The sequence below is a fragment of the Phasianus colchicus genome, chromosome 37, assembly GCF_987193195.1.
Source record: "Phasianus colchicus chromosome 37, bPhaCol1.hap1.1, whole genome shotgun sequence".
NCBI lineage: Eukaryota > Metazoa > Chordata > Aves > Galliformes > Phasianidae > Phasianus > Phasianus colchicus.
Window position 1 is genome coordinate 2,578,996 of NC_143472.1, and position 22,141 is coordinate 2,601,136.

Below are 22,141 nucleotides of genomic sequence, written 5' to 3' on the forward strand. Positions count from 1 at the left end.
GGGGGGCAACTGCTGAGTCCCGTTCCTGCATTGCTGGGGGGGCTGGGGGTGTTAAATGGGGGGGCAACTGCTGAGCCCTGTTCCTGCATTGCTGGGGGGGTCACATAGGATGGGGGGCAACTGCTGAGTTCTGTTCCTGCATTGCTGGGGTCTGGGGGGGTCACATAGGGTGGGGGGCAACTGCTGAGTCCCGTTCCTGCATTGCTGGGGGGTCTGAGCCTCATTCCTGCATTGCTGCAGTGTACGGGGGGGGCTGGGGGGCCCCTGCTGAGCCCGGTCCCCACCCTGCTGGGGGGAACTGGGGGATCTGGGGGGGTGGAGGGGGGGGGCACAGGGCTTTGCGGGGGGGTCCCACTCCCCATCCCTCCCCGCAGGCTGAGCGACGGCAAGGAGTACCTCTTCCAGGCTAAGGATGAGGTGAGAGCAGAAGATGGGGGCATTTTTTTTTTGGGGGGGGGTGGGGGGGGGCGAACACGAGCACCCCACGGAGGGCTCTGACGTGCCCCCCCCTCCCCTTTTGCCCCCCCCCACAGGCAGAGATGGGCGCGTGGCTCCGCGTCATCCACGCAGCAGCCGCTCTGGCGCCGGGGGGGCCACGAGAAGGACAGCCGGCGGTGGGATCGGTGCCGGGGGGGGGCAAAGGGATGACCAGAGCCATGAGCATGCCCCCCGTGCCCCCCCCCCACGGCGAAGGGCCCCCCCCGCTGCGAGCCCGCGAAGGGAAGGAGAAGGAGAGGGAGAAGAGATTCAGCTTCTTCAAGAAGAACAAATAGGGGAGGGGGGGGCGGGGGGGGCACAGAAAATGAGGGGGGGTCATTTAATAAAAGCCAGGGGTCCCGCAGAGCTGACGGAGGGACTCGGCCGGGGCGGTGCGGGGTCGTGTCCCCCCCCCGGCCCCCCCAGAGCCGCTGTGCCTTCCTGCCCCGTGCCGGGGGTCCCTGTGATGTCCCTGCGGCCCACAGTGCTGTGCTGAACCCCAAATAAAGCGGCTGCAGAGAGCGGATGGAGTGTGACTGGGGGGGAGATTGGGAGGGGAGGGGAGGGGAGGGGAGGGGATGGGGACAGGGATGGAGACTGGGATGGGATGCAATGGGATGGGGATGGGGAGGGAGGGGGATGGGAATGGGATGGGGACAGGGATAGGGATAGGGACAGGGACAGGGATAGGGATAGGGATAGGGATAGGGATAGGGATAGGGATAGGGATAGGGATAGGGATAGGGATAGGGATAGGGATAGGGATAGGGATAGGGATAGGGATAGGGATAGGGATAGGGATGGGATGGGGACAGGAATGGGATGGGGTTGGAATTGGATGGGGACAGGGATAGAACAGGGATGGAGACAGGGAGAAGATGGGATGGGGATGGGATGGGGATGGGGAGAGGACAGGGATGGGATGAGGGACAGAAATGGGATGGGGACAGGGATGGGATGGGGACGGGAATGGAAAAGGGACAGGGATGGAAATAGGATAGGAACGGGATAGGACAGGAACAGGATGGGGACAGGAATGGGATGGAAATGAGAACAGGGATAGAGATGGGGCAGGAGTGGAGAGGAGGATATGGGTGGGATGGGACAGGGACGGAGATGGAATAGGACAGAAATGGAGACGGATGGAGATGGAGATGTAAGAGAGAAGGAATGGGGTAGGAGGGGGATGAGATGGAATCTCTGTTCCAGAGGATGAGAGAGGGAAGGTGGTGGGGCTGGGAAGGGGATGGGAGAGGGAAAGAGATGGGGGAAGGGACGGCACGGAGATGGGATGAGATGTAGATGGCGTGGGATGGGGGTTGGGATGGAGATGGATGGGACAGGAATGGGACAGGAATGGGATGGAGATAAGGGTGGAGATGGGGACAGAAATGGAGATGGGATGGGACAGGATGGGATGGGATGGGAGAGAAACGGGATGGGATGGGATGGGATGGGATGGGATGGGAGAGAAATGGGATGGGATGGGATGGGAGAGAAATGGGATGGGATGAGATGGGATGGGATGGGATGGGATGGGGCGGGATGGGATGCAATGGTACAGGATGGGATTGGAAGGGACGGGACGGGAGAGAAACGGGACGGGACTGTGAATGGGCCGCCAGATCCCCCAGTGAACGGCAGACTCCGGATCCCCCATTAAGCATGAATGGGCCGCTCCGGATCCCCCATTCACCACCAATGGGCCGCTCCGGATCCTCCCATTCACCATCAATGGGCCGCTCCGGATCCCCCATTCACCATCAATGGGCCGCTCCGGATCCCCCATTCACCACCAATGGGCCGCTCCGGATCCTCCCATTCACCATCAATAGGCCGCTCCGCGCGCTCCACCTCTTCCCCTGATTGGCTGCGAGGGAGACAAGGGCGGGGCCAGCGCGCCCCAGGGGGCGGTGCCGCTTTTGACGGACAACCCAGACAACCAATGGGGACCGAAGGGCGGGGCCCGAGTGGCCGAGCAGCGCCGCCGCCATTTTGCGAGGAGAGAGCGGCGGAGGGCGCAGGTGGGGGCGGGGCCGCACCGGGAGGGGCGACCGGGAACGGGACGGGGGGAGGAAGGGGGGAGGTGGGGGGGCCGGAGGAGGGAGATGTGGGTCAGGGAATGGGGGGGGGGGCGGAGGGGGTGGGGGGGGGGGACGACGGCTGAGGGGGTCGGCAGAGGGGGGGGAGGGCGGAGGGGTCGGGTACGGGGCGAGCGGTGGGGAGGAGAGGAGCTGGGGGGGAGGAGAGGAGCTGGGGGGGAGAGGGCTGGGGCAGAGCGAGGGCCGTGGGGCGGGATGCGGGGGTCTGTAGGTCTGCAGGGGGGCAGAGAGGGGCTGGGGGAGGGGGATGGGCGGGGGGACGGAGGGGCGGCGAGAGCCCCCACCCACCCCCGGCCCCACCGCAGGCCTGAAGATGGTGAAGCTGTTCATCGGGAACCTGCCGCGGGAGGCGACGGAGCAGGAGATCCGCTCGCTGTTCGAGCAGTACGGCAAGGTGCTGGAGTGCGACATCATCAAGAACTACGGCTTCGTGCACATCGAGGACAAGACGGCGGCCGAGGACGCCATCCGCAACCTGCACCACCACAAGCTGCACGGCGTCTGCATCAACGTGGAGGCCAGCAAGAACAAGAGCAAGGCCTCCACCAAGCTGCACGTGGGCAACATCAGCCCCACCTGCACCAACCTGGAGCTGCGCGCCAAGTTCGAGGAGTACGGCCCCGTCATCGAGTGCGACATCGTCAAGGACTACGCCTTCGTGCACATGGAGCGGGCGGAGGACGCGGTGGAGGCCATCCGAGGGCTGGACAACACCGAGTTCCAAGGTGACACCGCGTGGCACGGGGACGGGATGGCGATGGGGAGATGGAGGTCAGCCGCGGCCCGGCGGTGCCGTACGGCTCTTTTTGGTGAGGCCGGAGCCGGCCCCGCAGCTCGCGGGGAGAACGCTCCGTGGGGACAGCCAGCTCTTCCCCGTCTGAGCCACGTTGGGTCGCTGGGGTCCGTTGCGTCATCCCGAGATGCCGCCATCTTGTCGCGGTGTTGCCGACCCCCAGTCGGGGTGTTGGTGACGCCGGCACTTCCCTTCGTCCCTTTGGTGTGTCCTCCAAGCTCGTCCTCACGGCGGTCCCGCTCACGGAGGGTTAGGCTCCGGGGTCTTGGGTAGGTTGGGGGATCCATCTGAAGGACCCAGCGTGGCAGTGGGGCTCACGCCAGCCCCACAGCTTGCCGAGTGGATGAGCGGAGCCGTTTCCTCCGCACCGAAAGTGAGCGCATCTCCATGGGGCTGTGCCAGCGCCCGTTGGGTCGCTGGGGACGCGTCTGTTGCGTCATCCCAAAATGCCACCATCTTGTCGCGGTGTTACCAATCCCCGGTTGGGGCGTTGGTGACCCCGGTGCTTCCAGTTGGGCTGCCCCCAACGCGCCTCTTTGCCACCGCCTGCCTGCCCACGTCGGCTGTCAGCACAGCTCTACCTCACCGCAGCCCGTTGTCCAATTGCGGGGCGTCCCCAGTGCTCTTCTTCACCACAAGTCATCACCCGTCTTGGGGGTTTCCTCAAAGCTCTCCTTCCCCACCTGGCGCCCGATTTTGGGTGTCCCCAGAGCTGTTCTTCTCCGTGACCCATCCTCTCCATTTTGGGCATCCCCGATGCTCTTCACCGCTCCTCACCACCCAATCCCTGGTGTCCCCAGCGCTGCTCTCCCTCGCACTCGGTCCCTCTGCTCATCCCCATGCTGAAACTCCTCTCCAAAGCGGCGCGGTCTGTGCAGGATCCGGCGTCAGACTCTCCCCGGCACACAGCTGGGGCCGTGTCCCCTCCCGAAGGGCTCTCGTCCCCTGGGTGCCACCGTGTGACGCGGCAGGACCCGCTCGTGCGCGGCCCCGTTGGGCGGCATCGCTGGGTGGCTCTCAGTGCACCGTGCTGACTTTGCCGTGGCGGTGAGCTTGCTGCCAACGGGTCAGCACGCTGGTTTGGGGCAGAACACTGCTTTTCTGCGGCTTTGGAGGCCATGGGTTCAGCTGCGAGTCCCTCCAGGACAGGCGGGATGTGTCTCAGAGCCACCAAGTGCTCGGTGTCGCCGGCACCGTGCTGGTAAGTCGGCGCGTGGCTCGGCGCCGAACGCAGCAGGGTGGATGCAGGAGGTCGGGGACTCTGCGATTCCCAGCGCTGTTCCGGTGGGGATCTGTCCAGTCGTGTCCCGATGTCTGCTTTACTGTGCATGTTTTTCTAACGAACCTCTTGGTGTGGCCTCAATTATAGCCTCCCTTTTGCGTCTGTTTCTTCAAGGCAAGCGGATGCGCGTGCAGTTGTCCACCAGTCGGCTCAGGACCGCGCCCGGGATGGGAGACAAGAGCGGCTGCTACCGGTGCGGGAAGGAAGGGCACTGGTCTAAAGAGTGTCCGGTAGATCGCCCGGGGCAAGTGGCTGACTTTACCGAGGCCTATAACGAGCAGTACGGAGCCGTGCGCACTCCCTACACCGCGGGCTATGGGGAGACCATGTATTACGATGACGCGTACGGCGGGATGGCCGACTACTACAAGCGCTACCGCGTCAGGTCCTATGCGACGGCCTCTGCGTACGACGCCTACGCAGAGCAGACCATGGCCCAGTACTCCCAGTACGCCCAGTACTCCCAGGTCCAGTCCACGGCCATGGCGGCCACCACGGCCATGGCCAGCCGCATCCCCACCACCTTAGACCCCTACGATAGAGCTCTGCTGCCCACCCCGGGCGTAGCGGCGGCCGCGGTGGCGGCTGCAGCCACGGCGGCAGCGGCGGCGGCCTCCTCCACCTATTACACCCGGGATAGAAGCCCCCTGCGCCGCACGGCAGCCGCGGCCACCACCGTCGGAGAAGCGTACACGTACGATCGTAGTCAGCTGTCGCCGGTCTCGTCGGTCGCTCGGGCTTCGCTCTACGACATGCAGCGGTTCGGGCGCGACCCGTACGCGGACAGGGCGCGGTACTCTGCCTTTTGAGCCGAGGTGAGCGTGTGTGGAGCTGCAGACCACCGGTGGTGCGCTGGGGTTGCGCGGGGTTCCCCCGGCAGCGGGGCTGATTCCGCCTCGTTCCCAGAGCAGGGGGTGCACAGGTTGGGGCCGAGCGCCAGGACCCGGCTCGGGGCCTTTTGTGGGCGTTAAAGCCCGGACGCCGGCTCCACCAGAGCCCGGCTGGCATTCGCACAGCGAGCGTGGTGAGATGAGCGTCGGCATCTCGGTGTTGAGCGGTCCTCCCGGTGCCGGGAGCGGGCCCTGCCTCCCCGGCGTGGTGCGAGGGGAGGCTCCTCTCCCATTCCACTCACGCCAACACCATGCCGAGCCTGGTCCGACTGACGAGTCACAACCGAGCGGCGCCCCGCTGCCGACAGCTCGGCTGATGTCTGGACTCCAGCTGGACTCCGGCTTTTTCCGCAGGGCTCGGCACAGCCCCAGCTCTCCGCCGGGGTTCCTGAACTCTGCTTTTCTCTTTCAGGTAAGATAATTGCGGCTGGACGTCGGGTTCCCGTGCCGTGCGCGTCTGACTGTGCTGGGCTTCAAAGCACACCCGTTTCACCTAACGAATCGGTCCCTAACGGACGCACGAGCTTCTTCGTAGCGTAGTCAGAAGTAGCTGATCCCCCTTCCCAGGCCCCACTTTACATTCAGTCTTTCAGGATTTGCTTTCTCGCCTCCCCGTGCCGCTCTCCAGCCCCTAGCTGGTCTAGGCTCAGGTTCAGTGCGAGCGTAGCCGTAGCACGAGCTTTGCTTCCCTGTTCCCCTGGCGGCGTGCGTGGAGCTGCTGTTCCCCCTCTTGCAGCCTGGGCTGTAGCTTCTTTTGGTTCGGTTTTGGTTTGTTGGGGTTTTTTTTTCTTATTTTTTTTTTAAGGACGTGCGTGTTTTTTTAAAGATGGTCAGTCTTACCGTTGTGATACTTAGTGATCCCAACTGCGCTGCGCCGAGCCCGGCGTCACGCCTGGAGCCCAACCTGCGGCTCTGCCTCGGCCTTGAGCTCCCACCCCTCCCTCCCTCCCTCCCTCCGACCGCTCTTTCCAGTCAAATAAACTCTTTCAACGAACCTCTTAACGAACCCAGGCCTGTGTCTCCTGCGCGGGCGCTTCCCCTTCCCCTGCACTCACCACCGTCATGCTGCAAACGAAGGGACCGCCGAGGCAGCAGCTCCGCCTTACAGCCCCACTCTAACACCGCCCTCATCCTGATGCCAGGCTAATTAATGGGGCTGGCTCGTTAAGGACCCTACAGACCCCCCTGCCTTTCCCCTTGGCCTTGCCGGCCCATTACTCAATGCAATTAAACGCAGTTTGGGGCAGAGGTCTGGGCTCACCGCCTTTTACATCCTGACCCTGTGGCCCCGTGCTCCTGTTGTTCTGGGGAAGCCCCTCATCCCCCAGCCCGAATTCTGGGGGTCGTGGCATTGCCCAGCAGCTCTCACCTGCTCCCCTGGCTGTCTCCTACAGCTATAGCTGCCTCTCCTATGATCTTCTCACATCTCCTTTCCAGCACCTCCCTGGGTACAGCGATGACTTCCTTGGCCTCTTTTCCAGCGCTGCCACTCAGCTCATTCCTACCAGCATACCTCTGGCTGTGGCTGCGCTCCTCCTGCTCTACCTCAAAGCTGTTCCTGCCGCTCCTCGGGACCCTCTTGCTGCCACCAGCCTGGAAAACGAGGGGGAGAATTGTTAGGGTGCTCGTTACCTCCTGTGCTGTGCTGGTTAACGAATCCTCGCCAATGAGGCAGGCAGGGGGTGAGGCTCCTGCAACCACTGCGCCCACCCAACAGCAACCTGGGCTGAGCGTACCCCAACCAGCTGTACTGCTGCCCTGTAAGCCTGTATTTCTACTCCAACTGGCTGCATGGTTGTCCTGTCAGGCTGTCTTTCTACCCCAGCAGACTATACTGTTGCTCTGTCAGGCTGTATTTTTGCCCAGTAGGGCTGTAGTTTTTCAGGCTGTACTTCTTCACTCACATGCGAGCCGCCATCCTCACCCTGCAATAAAAGCAAAGCAAGTGGTGATGGTGTCAGAGAACAGCCGCAGAGGACGCGCTGCGTTCTGCAGCTCAGGGAAGACAAGGGACAAAAAATGCTTTTGTAAGGTTTTATAGTTGAATTCCAGCAGTGAGGAGGAGCCCCGCTCGGCCTCAGCGACACGGTGAGCGCACCGTAGGGACGGGCACTGCTCACCCCGGGGCAGTCGAGCTGATTCCGTGTCACACTGAGGAGCTGCTTGGATAAAACCAAAGCGCTGTCTGCAAAGAACAGATGACATTTCACTTAGTGAATTCCCAGAGAAAAAACACACGCTGGCTGAAGGGAAAACCTGCAGGCAGAAGTATTTGGATTAGGAACAGAGCACCGGCAGTCCCACATCCACCATCTCCTCTCCAAAGCTGCTTCTGCAACCCAAACATGCAGGGAGCAGGCGGAGGCGTGTTGGTGTACATCCACCACGTACTGCCGTACCAACGTACAGTCGTCCTGGCGCACACCGCTTCTTCCCCATCGCCTAAAAGAAGGGGTCGGGTCAGAACTGCCCTGAACGGGGAAAGAAAAACAGCAGACGAGGGTTTCTAAACTGAGAACAGCCCAGCGGTTTATTTACAGTCGTACAAAACGTCACTTGGCGCCGCATGGTCGAGTCCGACGCCGTGCCTGGATTGAACGCAACGCTAAGAAGGTGTGGGGGGAACGGAGGGGCCGCGTTCGGCACTGATGGCTTGGGCTGCAAACGAAGCTGTGCAGTGCCAACAGCCACAGCGCGACACGCGGCGCTACAGGCAGGCCGTGCCCACGCTCCTCCCGGCACACCGCGGGAGCTGCTCAAACCGTGAATGAAAAACCTTCTAAAAACTCAAAAACAACGAAAAGGTGGCTAAAAAACAAAAATAAACAACCCAAAAACAACCGTCCGTGCCCTCGGAGGGGGCCGCGAGAAGGGGGGATCCGGCGCAAGCCGGGGGGCGGCTCGGGGCGCGCTACAGGCGGCGCTGGTAGCCCGAGTGCACGCGGGCCGCGGGCAGGTAATCGCCGTAGCCACCCGAGTAGCGGGCGTAATCGGCGTGCGCGTCTGGCAGGCGGCGGTAATCCATCGGGGACTTTGTTGGTGAGCGGCGGTACGCGAGCGGGGAGTCCGCTAAGCGGCGGTAATCTGAGAGCTCAGAGAGACGGCGGTCTGAATTGTACCTGGGCGAGAGAAGAGAGACGTGGTGTGAAGGCGGAGCGGCGGTGCGGGCACCCTGGGTTGTGGCGCAGCGCGGGGACCCGGGGAGCACTCGGTGAACAAGCGAAGCCGAACTCGTCCCCCGCCCCGTTCTGGGGGAGAACCGTGAGCCCGTGGCGTCGCGCACGGCACCGCCGCAACCCGGCACCGACGGCTGTCGCGGCATGGAGCGACGCAGCAGATGGACAGACGGACAGCTGGCCCGTCCCCAGGCACCGAAAGCCCCCCGGTATCCAGCACAGAGAAGCGAGGGGAGGGAGGAGGGGAAGAAGACGCTGCCGCAGGTGGGCTACGCGCGAGCCGCCGGCCGGGCTCCATACCTTTTTGCCAGAGCGGAGGATTTTTTGTACGGATCGTCATAGCCGGCACTGCGAGGCGGGGAGAGGCGGGTGCGCTCGTAGGGTGGTGCGACGGCGGCGGCGGCGGCCTGCGAGAGGCCCAGGTAGGAGGCAGCCTGCTGCCCCAGCTGGCTCGGCCCGTCGTAGGCGCTGCCCGGCTGGGCTCTGTAGGCGGCCACCAGCGACGCGGAGGAGGCCTGCTGCGCCGGGTAGGAGGCCGCCATCGAGTTGGAGGCCTGGGCTCGGTAGGCCGCCGTCAGCGGGACGGAAGCCTGTGCCTTGTAGGAGGCGGCGGCCTGGCTGCCGTAGGAGGCGGCCAGCGAGGAGGCTGCCGGTGCGCCGTAGGTGGCGGACAGCGCGGCGGCCTGGCTGCCGTAGGAGGCGGGCAGGTTGGCGGCGGGCTGAGCGCCGTAGGACGCCGAGTGGCCGGCGGTCGGCTGGGCACCATAGGAGGCCGAGAGCGCGGCGGCCACTGGCTGGGCACCGTAGGAGGCCGAGTGGCCGGCCACTGGCTGGGCACCATAGGCGGTGGCGTGACCAGCTACCGGCTGCGCGCCATAGGAGCTGGCGTGAGCCGCCACCGGCTGGGCACCGTAGGAGGCGGGGAGTGCGGTGCCAGGCTGAGCACCGTAGGAGGCGGCATGGCCGTCAACGGGCTGCACACCATAGCCGGTGGGCTGCGTGCCGTAGGAGGCCACGTGCGTGGCTACCGACTGCACGCTGTAGGAGGCGGTAGGGCCGGCGGCGGCCTGCACACCATAGGCGGCGGCGGCAGCCTGGGCGCCATAGGCGGCGGAGTAGCCGGAGGCAGCCTGCGCCCCATAGGAGGAGGCGAGGGTCGAGGACTGCAGGCCGTAGCCGGAGAGCTGGGAGGCGGCGGGCTGCGCGCCATACGAGGCAGCGGCGGGCTGGGCACCATAGGAGGCGAGGGAGCCGGCGGCGGGCTGCGAGGCGCCCAGGGAGACGGCGGCCTGCGAGCGGTACGCGGCGCCCAGCGAGGCCGAGGGCTGCGCGCGGTAGGCAGCAGCCTGACCGGTGGTGGGCTGCGGGCGGTAGGCCACGCCCAGAGAGGCTGAGGGCTGGGCGCGGTAGGCAGCCCCCAGTGAGGCTGAGGGCTGGGCACGGTAAGCGGCCGGTTGCGCCGTCACCGGGAGCGTGGCCGCCGAGTAGCCGGCCCGGCTCGGGGAGCGCCGCAGAGGGCTGCGGTCCCGGCCGAAGTAGGTGGGGGACGAGGGCCGGGGCTGCGCGTCGAAGCCGTCGTACTTGGCGGCTGTGCCGAAGCGCTGCTGGTAATCGTACAGGGAGGAGGAGGAGGTGGCAGCGTAGCCGGCGGCGGCTGAGGGGAAGGCAGAGTCCGTGAGCCGGCGCTGCTCGAAGCCCTCAATCTTGGGCTGGAACTTCTCCCTGTACTCCAGGCCTATCCGCTTGTTCTTGTCCACCACGACGCCGGCCGGCACGGCCAGACCCGCTCCCTTTTTCTGCACATTGGTCGAGAGCTCCACATTGACTCTTCTTCCTTTCACCTCCTTCCCATTAAGATTTTCGATGGCAACTTTTGCATCTGCTTCGTTCTCCATGTGAACAAATGCATAGTCTGATAAAGCAGCAGACAGAGGGTTATCAGTGGGGGAGAAAAGACATTTCGTTACAGGCTTGAAGGCTTAACGAGGCGCGCCGCCCGGCTCTACCCTACGCACTCGGTAACGAACGATGGCGGCCCCATGACCTCAGCTCCAGCCGCGCTCCAGACCCCCCCACGGTGCCCCTTTGCGAGATCCCAGGCTCACAAACCCCCCCAGGCCCCCAAAGCTCGGGGGCAGCACTGCAGGCTCTCAGGGAAGCTCCGAGCTCCCGCTCAGACAGAAAGCTTTGAGGCCGTTCATTAACATCGTTAGGTTAAACGATGGAGCTCAGGCCGTGCGCCCTGTGATGCTCCCAGCCCTGTCGTGCCCTCACACACCACCGTGCTCTGCGCCCCTCCTCCCCCCCGTGCAAGCAAGGAGGGAGCAGGGCTGGCGCAGTGTGAAGACGCTGAGCAAACGAGCAGCGCAGTAACGAGAGTCATTAACGAAGCAGAGACGTCAGACAGGAGTTAGAAGCGGGGCGAAGGGACGCGGTGATGGGGGGGAGCGGTGAGGTGGGCTCTGACCCCGCGCCACGACGGGTCTGGGCTTCTCAGCGCCATCCCCGAGCCCAGGAGCCAAACAGCACACAGTCAGAGAGCGGCGGGGACGGCGCGGCCAACGCGTGCAGCCCAAACCAAGGGCCGCTGAGCACCAACGCGGTGACCACGCTCATTAGCTCGCTCATTAGCTAGCTCATTAGCTCGTCCCGCTCCTTCCTGCACAATGAGTGCCTCAAAGCAGCGCGTGATCCCACAGAGGTGGCATCGACAGCCCCAAAAGTTCAGAAGTTGTCCCAAATCTGCGCTCCCCGCTCTCCCCTTCCTCTGCCGCATAGACCCCCTCAGCAGCCCCCAAAATGCATCCCCACTCGGCGGTGCAGCTGCGGCTGTGGGAGCAGCTCCTGCACTGCAGCCTCTGTGTCTGCGCTGGGGACGGGGGCTCCTGTGATGGCAGAGAGTGGAGGAAAGCGCCTTACGCCAATTAACAGCGGGTAATCAGAGGCTTCAGAGCTCCCATTGCAGCTCGTAGGGGAGCAGCTCGCTCCGTGTCCACGTTGGAATGGGTTTAAGTGTACAAATGGGGGAAAAAAAGGGAGAAAGCCCCTGACAGCACGGCAAAAAGGGAAGGAAAGCGCCGAACATCAATTAACACAGAGTAATCAACCACAGCCATCAAACCTCCCACTGCAGCTCACGGAGGAGCAGCTCATTTACACCCAGATCGGATTGAGGCGTACGAATGGCGGCAAAGAGCGGAGGAAAGCACCTTGTAGCAATTAGTGCACGGAAATGATTGACTTCCATCGTCCCGTTGCAGCTCACGGGGGAGCAGCTCCTACAGCGCACCCTGCACAACTGCTCTGGAGCAGATTTAGGTGTAGAAATGGCAGCAAAGAGTGAGGAAACCACCTTCTATCAATTAATACGAGGGAATTATAGGTTTCCAGCCTCTCACTGCACCTCATCGGGATGCAAGCTCGCTCCGTGTCCACACTGGAGCAGATTTAGGTGTCTGAATGGGGGCAAAAAGCACAGCAAGTGCATTAAACTGTGGCAAAGAGTAGGAAAATCACCTTATACCAACTAATAGTGGGAAATTAGAGGCTTCCAGCCTTGCACTGCAGCTCACAGTGGAGCAGCTCGCTCTGCTCGGAGTCCGTCTATGTATAGGAATGGTGGCAAAGAGCAAGGAAATCACCTTGTATCAATTAGCGAGGGCAATTACAGACGTCCAGCATCCCTCTGCAGCTCACGGGGGTGCAAATGCACTCTGTCTCCAGACTGGAGTCCATTTACGCACAGAAATGATAGCAAAGAGTGAGGAAATCACCTTATATCAATTAATAGGGGGTAATTATAGGCTTCCAGTCTCCCATTGCAGCTCACGGGGGAGCAGCTCCCTCCATACCCACACTGGAGTCCATGTAGGTGTACAAATGGTGGCAAGGAGCATGGAAATCACCTAGTACCAATTAATTGGGGGTAATTACAGCCGTCCAACCTCCCATTGCAGCTCACGGGAGAGCAGCTCACTCCATGTCCAGACTGGAGGAGATTTAGGTGTATAAAGGGTGGCAAAGAGCAGAGAAATAAAACCGTGGCAAAGAGGAGGAAAATCACCTTATATCAATTAATAGGGGGTAATTATACCCTTCCAGCCTCCCACTGTAGCTCACGGGGGAGCAGCTCCCTCCATACCCACCCTGCAGTCCATTTGGGTGTATAAATGGTGGCAAACAGCAGAGAAATCACCTTATACCCTTTAATATGGCTAATTACAGCCTTCCAACCTCCCATTGCAACCCATCATGGAGCAGCTCAACTCCACGTCCAGATTGGAGCAGATTTAGGTGCATAAGTGGTGGCAAAGAGCACGGAAATGACCTAGTATCAATTAATAGGGAGTAATTACAGCTGTCCAACCCATTGCAGCCCATCTGGAGCAGCTCAACTCCACATCCAGATCGGAGGTGTATAAATGGTGGCGAAGAGCATGAAAATGATCTAGTATCAATTAATAGGAGATAATTACAGCCTTCCAACCTCCCATTGCAGCCCACAGTGGAGCCGCTCAACTCCATGTCCAGATTGGAGGTGCATAAATGGTGGCAAAGAGCATGGAAATCACCTCGTATCAATTAATAGGAGATAATTACAGCCTTCCAACCCATTGCAGCCCACAGCGGAGCAGCTCAACTCCACGTCCAGATCGGAGCAGATTTAGGTGTATAAATGGTGGCCAAGAGCACGGAAATCATCTAGTATCAATTAACAGTGGGTAATTACAGCCTTCCAACCCACCGCAGCCCACAGCGGAGCAGCTCAGCTCCACGTCCGGCCTGCAGCAGACCGAGGCGCACCGATGGCAGCAACGAGCGCGCAAGCCGCCCTTCTACCGCTCCCCGCGGAACTGACGCCCTTCCAGCCTCCCCGTCGGAGCAGCTCGCCCCCTCCTCCCCCCTCCCAGCCCCGCCTCAGGGCCGCACGCGGCACCACATCGCGGAGGCCGCACCCCCCCCCCCAATAAGGGGCTCTGAGGGCCCCGGGGGGGCCGGGCGGCCCCGGAGCGGCGGGTCCGGTACCTTTGACCACATCGCACTCCACGACGGTGCCGTATTGCTGGAACAGCGACCGCAGCTCGCCGCTGGTGCAGGCGGCCGAGACGTTGCCGACAAAAATCTTGCAGGTGTTGGTGGGCCGGGGCCGGGACGGCTCCACCACGATGCGGCGGCCGTGCAGCTGATGGCCGTTGAGCTGAGTGATGGCGCGGGCCGCCGCCGCTTCGTCCCGGAGGTGAACGAAAGCGAACTGTTTCATCAAGGCGATGCCGAGCACCGGGCCGGCCACCCCGGAAAACAGCTCGCTCAGTTCTTCCGCCGTCGCTTCCTCGGGGACATTGCCCACGAACAGTTTGATGCCGGGACGCATGGCGCTGGCGGCGGTGGCGGCGGCCTCACAAAATGGCGGCGCCTCCTCAGCGCGGAGGGGGCCGGTGATCGCGCACTGCGCACGCGCGCCGTCTTCCCGCCCCTTTGCTGCGCACGCGCGCCGCCTCAGCGACCCAAGGCGCATGCGCGCCGCTCACCGGCCCGCTCCGCTCCATTCAGACACCGTTCTACTGCGCACGCGCGCCGACACCCACCATCGCGCGCCCGCCACGCATGCGCACCGCTACATAACGACTACGCATGCGTGCGGGGAAACGCGCGCGGCACCAAACTCGGTTTCTTTACGCATGCGCATGACCACAAAACGACTCCGTCCGTCCCATTGCGCATGCGCGACCTCCAGCAGCTGCTTCACACCTCCCAACCCCCCCCCCCCCCCCCCCCCCCCCCCCCACCTCTCTTAAAGGGGCCGCGCCGCAATTTCGGGGCAGGAAAGAGGAAACGCAAAACGCTTTATTTCTCTTTGGTCCTTCGGGGGGGGGGGACAGGGAGAGCTGGGGAGGGGGGAGGGGCATAAAATGATTTCCTGCTCGTTCTTATGCCTACAGGTGTGGGGTCGGGGTCACCGTGGGGCTGGGGGCTGCGGTGGGGCTGGGGGCTGCGGTGGGGCTGGGGGCTGCGGTGGGGCTGGGGGTCGCAGCCCGGTCCCGCTCATCCCATAGCGTGAGGCCATCGCAGGTGCAGAGCTGTTTGGGGTTCTGGAAGAGCCCAGCCGCCCGCGCCACCACCCCGCAGGCCAACCTGGAGGGTGGGGGAGACAAACGCGGGGCTGTCATCACACCGTAACCCCACACACCCCCCTTGGACCCCCCCCAAAGCCCCCATAGCCCCCATAGCCCCCAAAGCCCCCATAGCCGACCCCCAGCCCCGCAGCCTCACCTCGGCCCCGAGTTCCCCGTCAGCTGTGACAGCGGGTGGCCGCCCCGGCCCAGGTCGTCCTCACCCGCATCCACCACCACCGAGCGCCCGACGATGTCCCACACCTTTGGGGGAGGGGCTGTAAGTGGGGGGGTGGGGGCGCAGGTTCTGGGGTTCCGACCCCCCCCCCCCCCAGACCCCCACCTTCAGCCGCGTGTCCTCCATCCGAAACGCCGCTCGGCCCTCGGCGTCAGCCCACACGTTGCCCAGGTCCCCGGCGTGCTGAGGGGTGGGGTGGGGGTCAGGGGGGGGGCGAGATGCCCCCCAGCACCCCTAAGTGCCCCCCACCACCCTAAAGTGCCCCCCAGCACCCACAAAGTGCCCTCAGCACCCCAAAATGTCCCCCAGCATCTCAAAATGTCCCCCCAGCACCCCAAAATGTCCCCCATCACCCCCAAAGTGCCCCCATCACCCCAAAGTGCCCCCCAGCACCCACAAACTGCCCTCAGCACCCCAAAATGTCCCCCAACACCCCAAAGTGCCCCCATCACCCCTAAAGTGCCCCCCAGCATCTCAAAGTGCTCCCAGCACCCCAAAGTGCCCCCCAGCACCCCCAAAATGTACCCTAGCACCCCAAAGTGCCCCACAGCACCCCCAAAAAGCCCCCCAGCATCTCAAAGTGCCCCCAGCACCCCCAAAAGTGTCCCCAGCACCCCAAAATGCCCCCCTGCATCCCAATATGTCCCATGTCACCCCAAAGTGCCCTCAGCACCCCAAAATGTCCCCCAGCACCCCAAAGTGCCCCCATCACCCCTAAAGTGCCCCCCAGCACCCACAAAGTGCCCTCAGCACCCCAAAATGTCCCCCAGCATCTCAAAATGTCCCCCCAACACCCCCAAAATGTGCCCTAGCATCCCAAAATGCCCCCAGCACCCCAAAGTGTCCCCTGGCATCCCAAAATTCCCCCCAGCACCCTAAAGTGCCTCCCAGCACCCCAATGTGCCCCCCAGCTCCCCTAAAGTGCCCCCCAGCACCCCAAAGTGCCCCCAGCACCTCAAAGTGCCCCCCACCATCCCAAAATGTCCCCCATCACCCCCAAAGTGCCCCCATCACCCCAAAGTGCCCCCCAGCACCCCAAAGTGCCCCCCCACATCCCAAAATGACCCACAGCACCCCAAAGTGCCCCCTGGGAACCCTAAAGTGCCCCCCACCATCCCGAAGTGCCCCCCAGCACCCCCAAAATGTCCCCCAGCACCCCAAAGTGCCCCCCAGCATCCCAAAATGCCCCCAGCACCCCCAAAATGTCCCCCAGCACCCCAAAATGCCCCCAGCACCCCAAAATGCCCCCCATTACCCCAAAGTGCCCTCAGCACCCCAAAGTGCCCCCCAGCACCCCAAAGTGCCCCCAGCACCCTAAAGTGCCCCCAGTCATTCCAAAATGTCCCTCAGCACCCCAAAATGCCCCCATCACCCCAAACTGCCCCCCATCACCCCAAAGTGCCCCCCAGCACCCCAAAGTGCCCCCCGCTCACCCGGTGCTGGTCCTGCGGCCCCCCATGCCTCTCCCCGTCGGGGTTGTAGTGATCCCCGCAGCTGCAGGGAGGAGATGTGGGGTGAGGAGGGACCCCCGTCCCTCAGTGGGGTGTCCCCGACCCCTATGGGGTGTCCCAGTCCCCATTGGGGTGTCCCTGTCCCTACTGGGGTGTCCCCGTCCCCATTGGGGTGTCCTTGTTTCCTGCTGGGGTGTCCCTGTCCCCCACAGAGGCTTCCTTATCCTTTCATGGGGTGCCTCTGTCCCTATTGGGGTGTCCCCATCCTGTCCCCTGTCCCAGTCCCCACTGGGGTGTCCCCATCCACCACTGGGGTGTCCCTGTCCCCATTGGGGTGTCCCTGTCCCCATTGAGGCTTCCTTGTCCTTTAATGGGGTGTCCCTGTCCCCTGTCCCCACTGGGGTGTCCTTCTCCTTTCTTTGGGTGTCCCTGTCCCCACTGGGGTGTCCCCATCCACCATTGGGGTGTCCCGTCCCCATTGGGGGGAGCCTCATCCCCTGTCCCCATTGCGTTGTGCCCATCCACCATCGGGGTGTCCCATCCCCACTGAGGGGGGGGGTCCTTGTCCCCCATCCCCATTGCGTTGTCCCCATCCCAACCGTGCGCCCCCACCCACCATGGCGGTGCCCCCACCCCATTGCACAGCCCCTTTTTTTCCCCCCACCATGTTCTCCCCCCCCTTCCCCCTCCCCTTCTCCCCCCCCCAATGATGCCCCCCCCTACCTCTGACACCCCTGGGACGTGTCCCCAAACTCGTGCACGTGCAGCCCGTGAGGGCCGGGCCTCAGCCCGTCGATGACCCCATCCACCAAACAGAGCTCCGGGGAGACCTGCAGGAACCTCACCAAACCCCTCACACCTCCGTCGCCGCCGTCGTCGCCGCGCAGCGCCGCCACCGCCGCCATCGTCGTCGTGGTGTCACCTCCTCGGGGACCCCCGGCGACCCCCAGACCCCGCAGCACCGCGCGGCGCCCGCTGGATTCCAGCAGCTCCTTCACGCGCTCCGCTCCCACCTGCGCCTCCAGCAGCACCGTCTGCGACTCGGGGCGAAGCTCCAGCAGCCGCACGCCTGGGAATTGGGGGGTGGGGGGGGGTGAGAAAGAGTGGGGGGAACTGGGGGGCACAAAGGGGGGCTGAGGGGTGGAGCTTCAGCAGCTGTATGCCTGGAAATGGGGGGGGGGGAGATGGGGGGTGATAAAGAGTGGGGAGATGGGGGGGGGGGCACAGAGTGGGGCCTCAGGGTGAAGCTTCAGCAGCTGCACTCCTGGGAATTGGGGTGGGGGGGAGATGGGGGGGTGATATAGTGGGGGGAACTGGGGGGCACAAAGGGGGGCTGAGGAGTGGAGCTTCAGCAGCTGCACTCCTGGGAATTGGGGTGGAGGGAGGAACTGAGGGACACAAAGGGGGGCTTTGGGGTGAAGCTTCAGCAGCTGTACGCCTGGAAATTGGGGGGTGGGGGGGGAGGTTGGGGGGGTAATAAAGAGTGGGGGGAACTGGGGGGCACAAAGGGGGGCTGAGGGGTGGAGCTTCAGCAGCTGCACTCCTGGGAATTGGAGTGGGGGAGATGGGGGGGTGATAAAGAGTGGGGAGATGGGGGGGGGGCACAGAGTGGGGCCTCAGGGTGAAGCTTCAGCAGCTGCATGCCTGGAAATTGGGGGGTGGGGGGGGGGGTGATAAAGAGTGGGGGGAACAGGGGGGCACAAAGGGGGGCTGAGGGGTGGAGCTCCAGCAGCTGCATGCCTGGAAATGGGGGGGGGGGGGTAGGACATGAGGGAGGGGGTGACAAAGACTGAGGGGAAGGGGGGGGGGCACAGAGTGGGGCTCACCTGGGGCGCCCTCCAGCGCCGCCCGCACGGCTTCGGCGCAGCTCTCACAGCTCATCTGCACCGCAAACTCCATCTGGAAAAGGGGGGATGGGGTGGGATGAGATGAGCTGCCCCCCCCCCCCCCCCAAATGCCATTTCTCGGCCCCTGCGCCCCCCGTGCGGCCCGGCACCCCACAACGCCGCCGTCTGTGAGGACCTGCGCCATCAAAATTCCCACCTACGGGGCTCTGCGCCACGGAAATGACGGCGTGCGAAGCCCCGGACCCCTAAACCCCCTCCGCCCGCCCCCAAAGCGCCGCCGCCGCCGCTCACCGTGCAGGTCGACCCCCCGGCCCCCGCCATGACGGCGGACTCTGAACTCCCCGCGCTGCGCAACGCTCCGGCGCCACTTCCGGCGCATCGCATATGCGTCACTTCCGGCGCATAAACAGAGTCACTTCCGGCGCAAAGCGCATTGGCATCACTTCCGGTGCAGTCCTCGGCGCAGCAACGGGGCCTCGGGGAACGCGGGCGCGTTGTTTATACGTCACTTCCGGCGCGCCGGTCTCCATGGAAACAGAGACGCCGAGGCCCGCGGCGCTGCCTTTCGTTTTTCCCGAAGCCCGGCGCCGTTTTTGCGGCTCGGTTTCGTGAGCGCGGAGCGCCGCGCGATGGCAGCGCCGCCGAAGCGCCGCGGAGGAGCGAGGGAGGAGCTCCGCCCCGCCGCCACGAAGCCGCCGGCGACCCGACGCGGCCCTTCCGGACGCGCCCCCCCCGCCCCGCGGCCGTCCCCGCTGCTCACCGCCGTCACCCGCCGCCCCGAGGACCACGCGAGGCTCCGCCGCCTCCGGACGCCGCCGGAGCCCCCGGAGGAGCCGCGCGGAGCCCCGCCGGCCGTCGGGGTGCGGCTGTCGTGGCGCCCGGAGCCGATTGAGGACGCGGTGAAAGCGGGCCTGGAAGCGGAGCCGGGATCTGAGGTGGGGGTGGAGCTGCTGTGCGGGGGGAGACGGGGGCGGCCGCTGCACGGCGACACGGAGCTGCAGCCGCTGCACGGCGACACGGAGCTGCAGCCGCTGCACAGCCACGGTGTGACACAACCATTGCACGGCGACACAAAGGCACAGCCACTGCACAGCGACACAGAGCTACAGCCGCTGCACACCCCCAGTGTGACACAGCCACTGCACACCCACGCTGTGACACAACCCTTGCACACCCACGCTGTGACACAACCCTTGCACACTCGCGCTGCACTGCAGCCCGTGGAGTTTCCCCACGGCCCTCCCCCAGCCCCCCCCGAGGCCCTCTGGGATCTCCTCGCCCAGCTGGGCTCTGCGCTGCCCGCCCGCTCCTTGCCTCTCCACGCGGAGCCGCTGCTGGAACCGGCAGCCACCGACCTCAATCTGACAGCAGGGGAATCCCGACAGCGGCCCCGGGGGGCTCCGAAAACCCCCAGAACGCGGCAACAACCACAGCAGCCCCCCGCCCTCCCGCAGGACTACCAGCACTTCCTCACCGCCGCCGGCTCCGACTTCCTCCACGCCATCTTCAACCTCGGCGGCGCCGCCGGCAGCGAGGAGCTGCACGATGAGCACCCGTGGGGGACGGCAGAACCCCGGCCTGCAGCTCTGGGGACAGCAGAACCCCGGCCTGCAGCTCCGACACCCAAACCTGAGGAGCTGCAGCACCGCCTGCACCGCCTCTGGGCCGCCCTTCAGCTCCCCACAGGCGAGCGTTTGGCCATGGCCACCAAATACGGCCCGGCGGCCACCCGGCGACGACTGAAGGCCGCTTTGGAGCTGTGGGAAGAAGCAGCCGCTCTGATCCGCAGACGGGAGCGGCTGTTGGCTCTGCTGGAAGGGATGGAGCTCCAGGCTTCTGACCCCAACCGCTTCTTCCAGCGCCAGCGCCGCCCTGGGCTCCCGTCCTCGGCCGCCCTCCACGGGGAGACGCGAGCGCGGCGACGGCTGAACGCGGAGGTGCTGCGCTGTGAGGAGGAGCTGCAGGGGATGCTGAGGAGGCTGAGGGAGGAATTTGGGGACGTGGTGACTCTGAGGGGACGCAGCTACGAGGAGAAGCTGCGGAGGGACCGGGGGGAGATGCTGTACCGGCTGCAGCAGGGCCGGAGAGCCGCCGCCATGGGGGGCGTCGTGCAGTCGGCGCTGGGGCGGCGGTGAGGCAGAGCTCACAGCCCCACTGCGTGTCACCTCCGTGTTCTGTTCCTACAAATGGAAGCGATGGATTTGGGGCCGTGGATGAAGAGCTTTCTTGGTTCCGAAGGAGAAAGCGGCGGTCACAAAATGGGGACGTGGGAGGGAACGCAAAGCTGTGGCCCTCAGACCCAAAGCCAAAGATCTTCACTAAAACCCTGGGTCTCCCCCCAAAACGTTGGGACTCCCCAAGACCCAAAGGACTCCCCCAAAGCCAAAGGTCTTCACTAAATCCTTGTGTCTCCTCCAAAACGTTGGGTCTCCCCGCAAAACGTTGGGACTCCCCAAGACCCAAAGGTCTCCCCCAAAGCCAAAGGTCTTCCCTACATCCTTGGGTGTCCCTCAAACCCATGGGTCTCCCTCAAATCTTTGAGTCTTTCCCACCCTCCCCTCCCCCATCCCTTCTGTTTTCCGTTCCTACAAATGGAACCGACGGATTTGGGGCCATGCATGAAGAGTTTTATTGGCCCTAAAGGAAAAAACGGTGGCCACAAAATGGGGGACACAAAGCTGTGCAGACCGCGTGTCCCCACATCCCCACATCTCCCCCTGCTTTTCTTTTGGGGTCACATCCCCATGGTGTCCCCCACTGTACCCCAGTTTGTTTTGGGGTCACATCCACAACGTCCCCAGAAGTGTCCCCAAGGATTTGGGGCTCACATCTCCACATCCCCAGACGCATCCCTCGAGGTTTTGGGGGGTTCACACCCCAACCCCTCCAACATCCTCGAGGTTTTGGGCTCTCACACCCCCACCACACGTCCCCAGTGTCCCCAGACAGGTCCACAAACATGTCCCCAAATGCGTCCCCAAGGATTTGGGGTCTCACGTCCCCCCATTCCCCAGGTGTCCCCAAGGATTTTGGGGCTCACATCCCCAGACGCATCCCTCGAGGTCTGTGGGGGTCACATCCCAACCCCTCCAACATCCTTGAGGTTTTCGGCTCTCACACCCCCACCACACGTCCCCAGTGTCCCCAAATGCATCCCCAAGCATTTGGGGTCTCATGTCCCCACATCCCCAGGTGTCCCCAAGGATTTGGGGCTCACATCCCCACATCCCCAGACGCATCCCTCGAGGTTTTGGGAGTTCGCACCCCAACCCCTCCAACATCCTCGAGGTTTTCGGCTCTCACACCCCCACCACGTGTCCCCAGCGCCCCCAAATCGTGTCCCCGCTGTCCCACACGACGTCCACGTCTCACCCCATGCTGTCCCTCACCTGCTGCACGATACGAGCACGCACGGCCCGCGCTTCGCTGGAGATCTGCACGTGTGGAGCCTGCAGGGGCAGCTCGGGTTCGGGGTCGGGCTCGGGGCCGTCGGGGGGCTCCAGCGGCATCCGGCGACGCAGGGCGATGTTGTGCAGCACGCAGCAAGCCAGGAAGATCTGACAGACCTTTTGGGGGGCGTATTGCAGGCAGCCCCCCGCCGCGTCCAGGCAGCGGAAGCGACGTTTCAGGAGGGTCAGAGTGTGGCGGAGGGCGGACAGAGCCTGGTGGTGCAGCGCGTTGTAACGCTCCTCCGCGGGGCCGCAGGGGAACAGGATGGGGGTCATCAGCCACGTCTTCAGAGGGTAGCTGCGGTCACCTGGGGGGGCGACCGGAG

The 22,141-nt window shown here is 64.0% G+C and overlaps 4 protein-coding genes across 5 annotated transcripts in view; 2 read left to right on the forward strand and 2 right to left on the reverse strand.

The window, feature by feature from the left end:
- Nucleotides 1-818, forward strand: part of SPTBN2 (spectrin beta, non-erythrocytic 2) — a 65,245-nt gene extending 64,427 nt beyond the window's left edge. For both annotated transcript variants that reach the window (XM_090129725.1, XM_090129726.1), the window contains 2 exons: nt 375-417; nt 534-818. In XM_090129725.1, coding sequence (XP_089985851.1) covers nt 375-417; nt 534-773 — 283 coding nt within the window. In that variant the 3' untranslated portion in view covers nt 774-818. The remainder of the gene's footprint in view (nt 1-374; nt 418-533) is intronic.
- Nucleotides 819-2,425: 1,607 nt separating this feature from the next.
- On the forward strand, nt 2,426-6,094 carry LOC116240343 (RNA-binding protein 4-like). Its single transcript, XM_090129737.1, has 4 exons — nt 2,426-2,501; nt 2,885-3,304; nt 4,769-5,469; nt 5,957-6,094. Exons 2-3 carry the CDS (start codon nt 2,893-2,895, stop codon nt 5,461-5,463), a joined length of 1,107 nt encoding a protein of 368 aa, XP_089985863.1. The 5' UTR covers nt 2,426-2,501; nt 2,885-2,892; the 3' UTR covers nt 5,464-5,469; nt 5,957-6,094.
- A 1,953-nt stretch (nt 6,095-8,047) lies between these two features.
- Nucleotides 8,048-14,181, reverse strand: LOC116240342 (RNA-binding protein 14-like). Its single transcript, XM_031610662.2, has 3 exons — nt 13,746-14,181; nt 9,021-10,632; nt 8,048-8,663 (listed from the first exon to the last, which is right to left on the reverse strand). Exons 1-3 carry the CDS (start codon nt 14,089-14,091, stop codon nt 8,456-8,458), a joined length of 2,166 nt encoding a protein of 721 aa, XP_031466522.1. The 5' UTR covers nt 14,092-14,181; the 3' UTR covers nt 8,048-8,455.
- Nucleotides 14,182-14,576: 395 nt separating this feature from the next.
- CCS (copper chaperone for superoxide dismutase) lies at nt 14,577-18,975 on the reverse strand. The gene is made up of 7 exons (XM_090129738.1): nt 18,658-18,975; nt 18,346-18,418; nt 17,243-17,588; nt 16,502-16,562; nt 15,174-15,251; nt 14,991-15,094; nt 14,577-14,852 (listed from the first exon to the last, which is right to left on the reverse strand). Exons 1-7 carry the CDS (start codon nt 18,748-18,750, stop codon nt 14,654-14,656), a joined length of 954 nt encoding a protein of 317 aa, XP_089985864.1. The 5' UTR covers nt 18,751-18,975; the 3' UTR covers nt 14,577-14,653.
- Between the last annotated feature and the right edge of the window lie 3,166 nt (nt 18,976-22,141).

Bases quoted from the DNA above. Each gene is read 5' to 3' on its own strand.
- LOC116240343 (XM_090129737.1), top strand. From the start codon at position 2,893: ATGGTGAAGCTGTTCATCGGGAACCTGCCGCGGGAGGCGACGGAGCAG. The intron at 3,305-4,768 runs GTGACACCGCGT...TGTTTCTTCAAG, and splicing joins GGACAACACCGAGTTCCAAG to GCAAGCGGATGCGCGTGCAG.
- LOC116240342 (XM_031610662.2), bottom strand. From the start codon at position 14,091: ATGCGTCCCGGCATCAAACTGTTCGTGGGCAATGTCCCCGAGGAAGCG. The intron at 10,633-13,745 runs GTACCGGACCCG...CTGCTTTATCAG, and splicing joins GGAGTGCGATGTGGTCAAAG to ACTATGCATTTGTTCACATG. The intron at 8,664-9,020 runs GTATGGAGCCCG...TCTCTCGCCCAG, and splicing joins TCCTCCGCTCTGGCAAAAAG to GTACAATTCAGACCGCCGTC.
- CCS (XM_090129738.1), bottom strand. From the start codon at position 18,750: ATGCGATGCGCCGGAAGTGGCGCCGGAGCGTTGCGCAGCGCGGGGAGT. The intron at 18,419-18,657 runs GTGAGCGGCGGC...CCCCTTTTCCAG, and splicing joins CCGGGGGGTCGACCTGCACG to ATGGAGTTTGCGGTGCAGAT. The intron at 15,252-16,501 runs GTGAGCGGGGGG...CCCACCCCTCAG, and splicing joins GGCCGCAGGACCAGCACCGG to CACGCCGGGGACCTGGGCAA.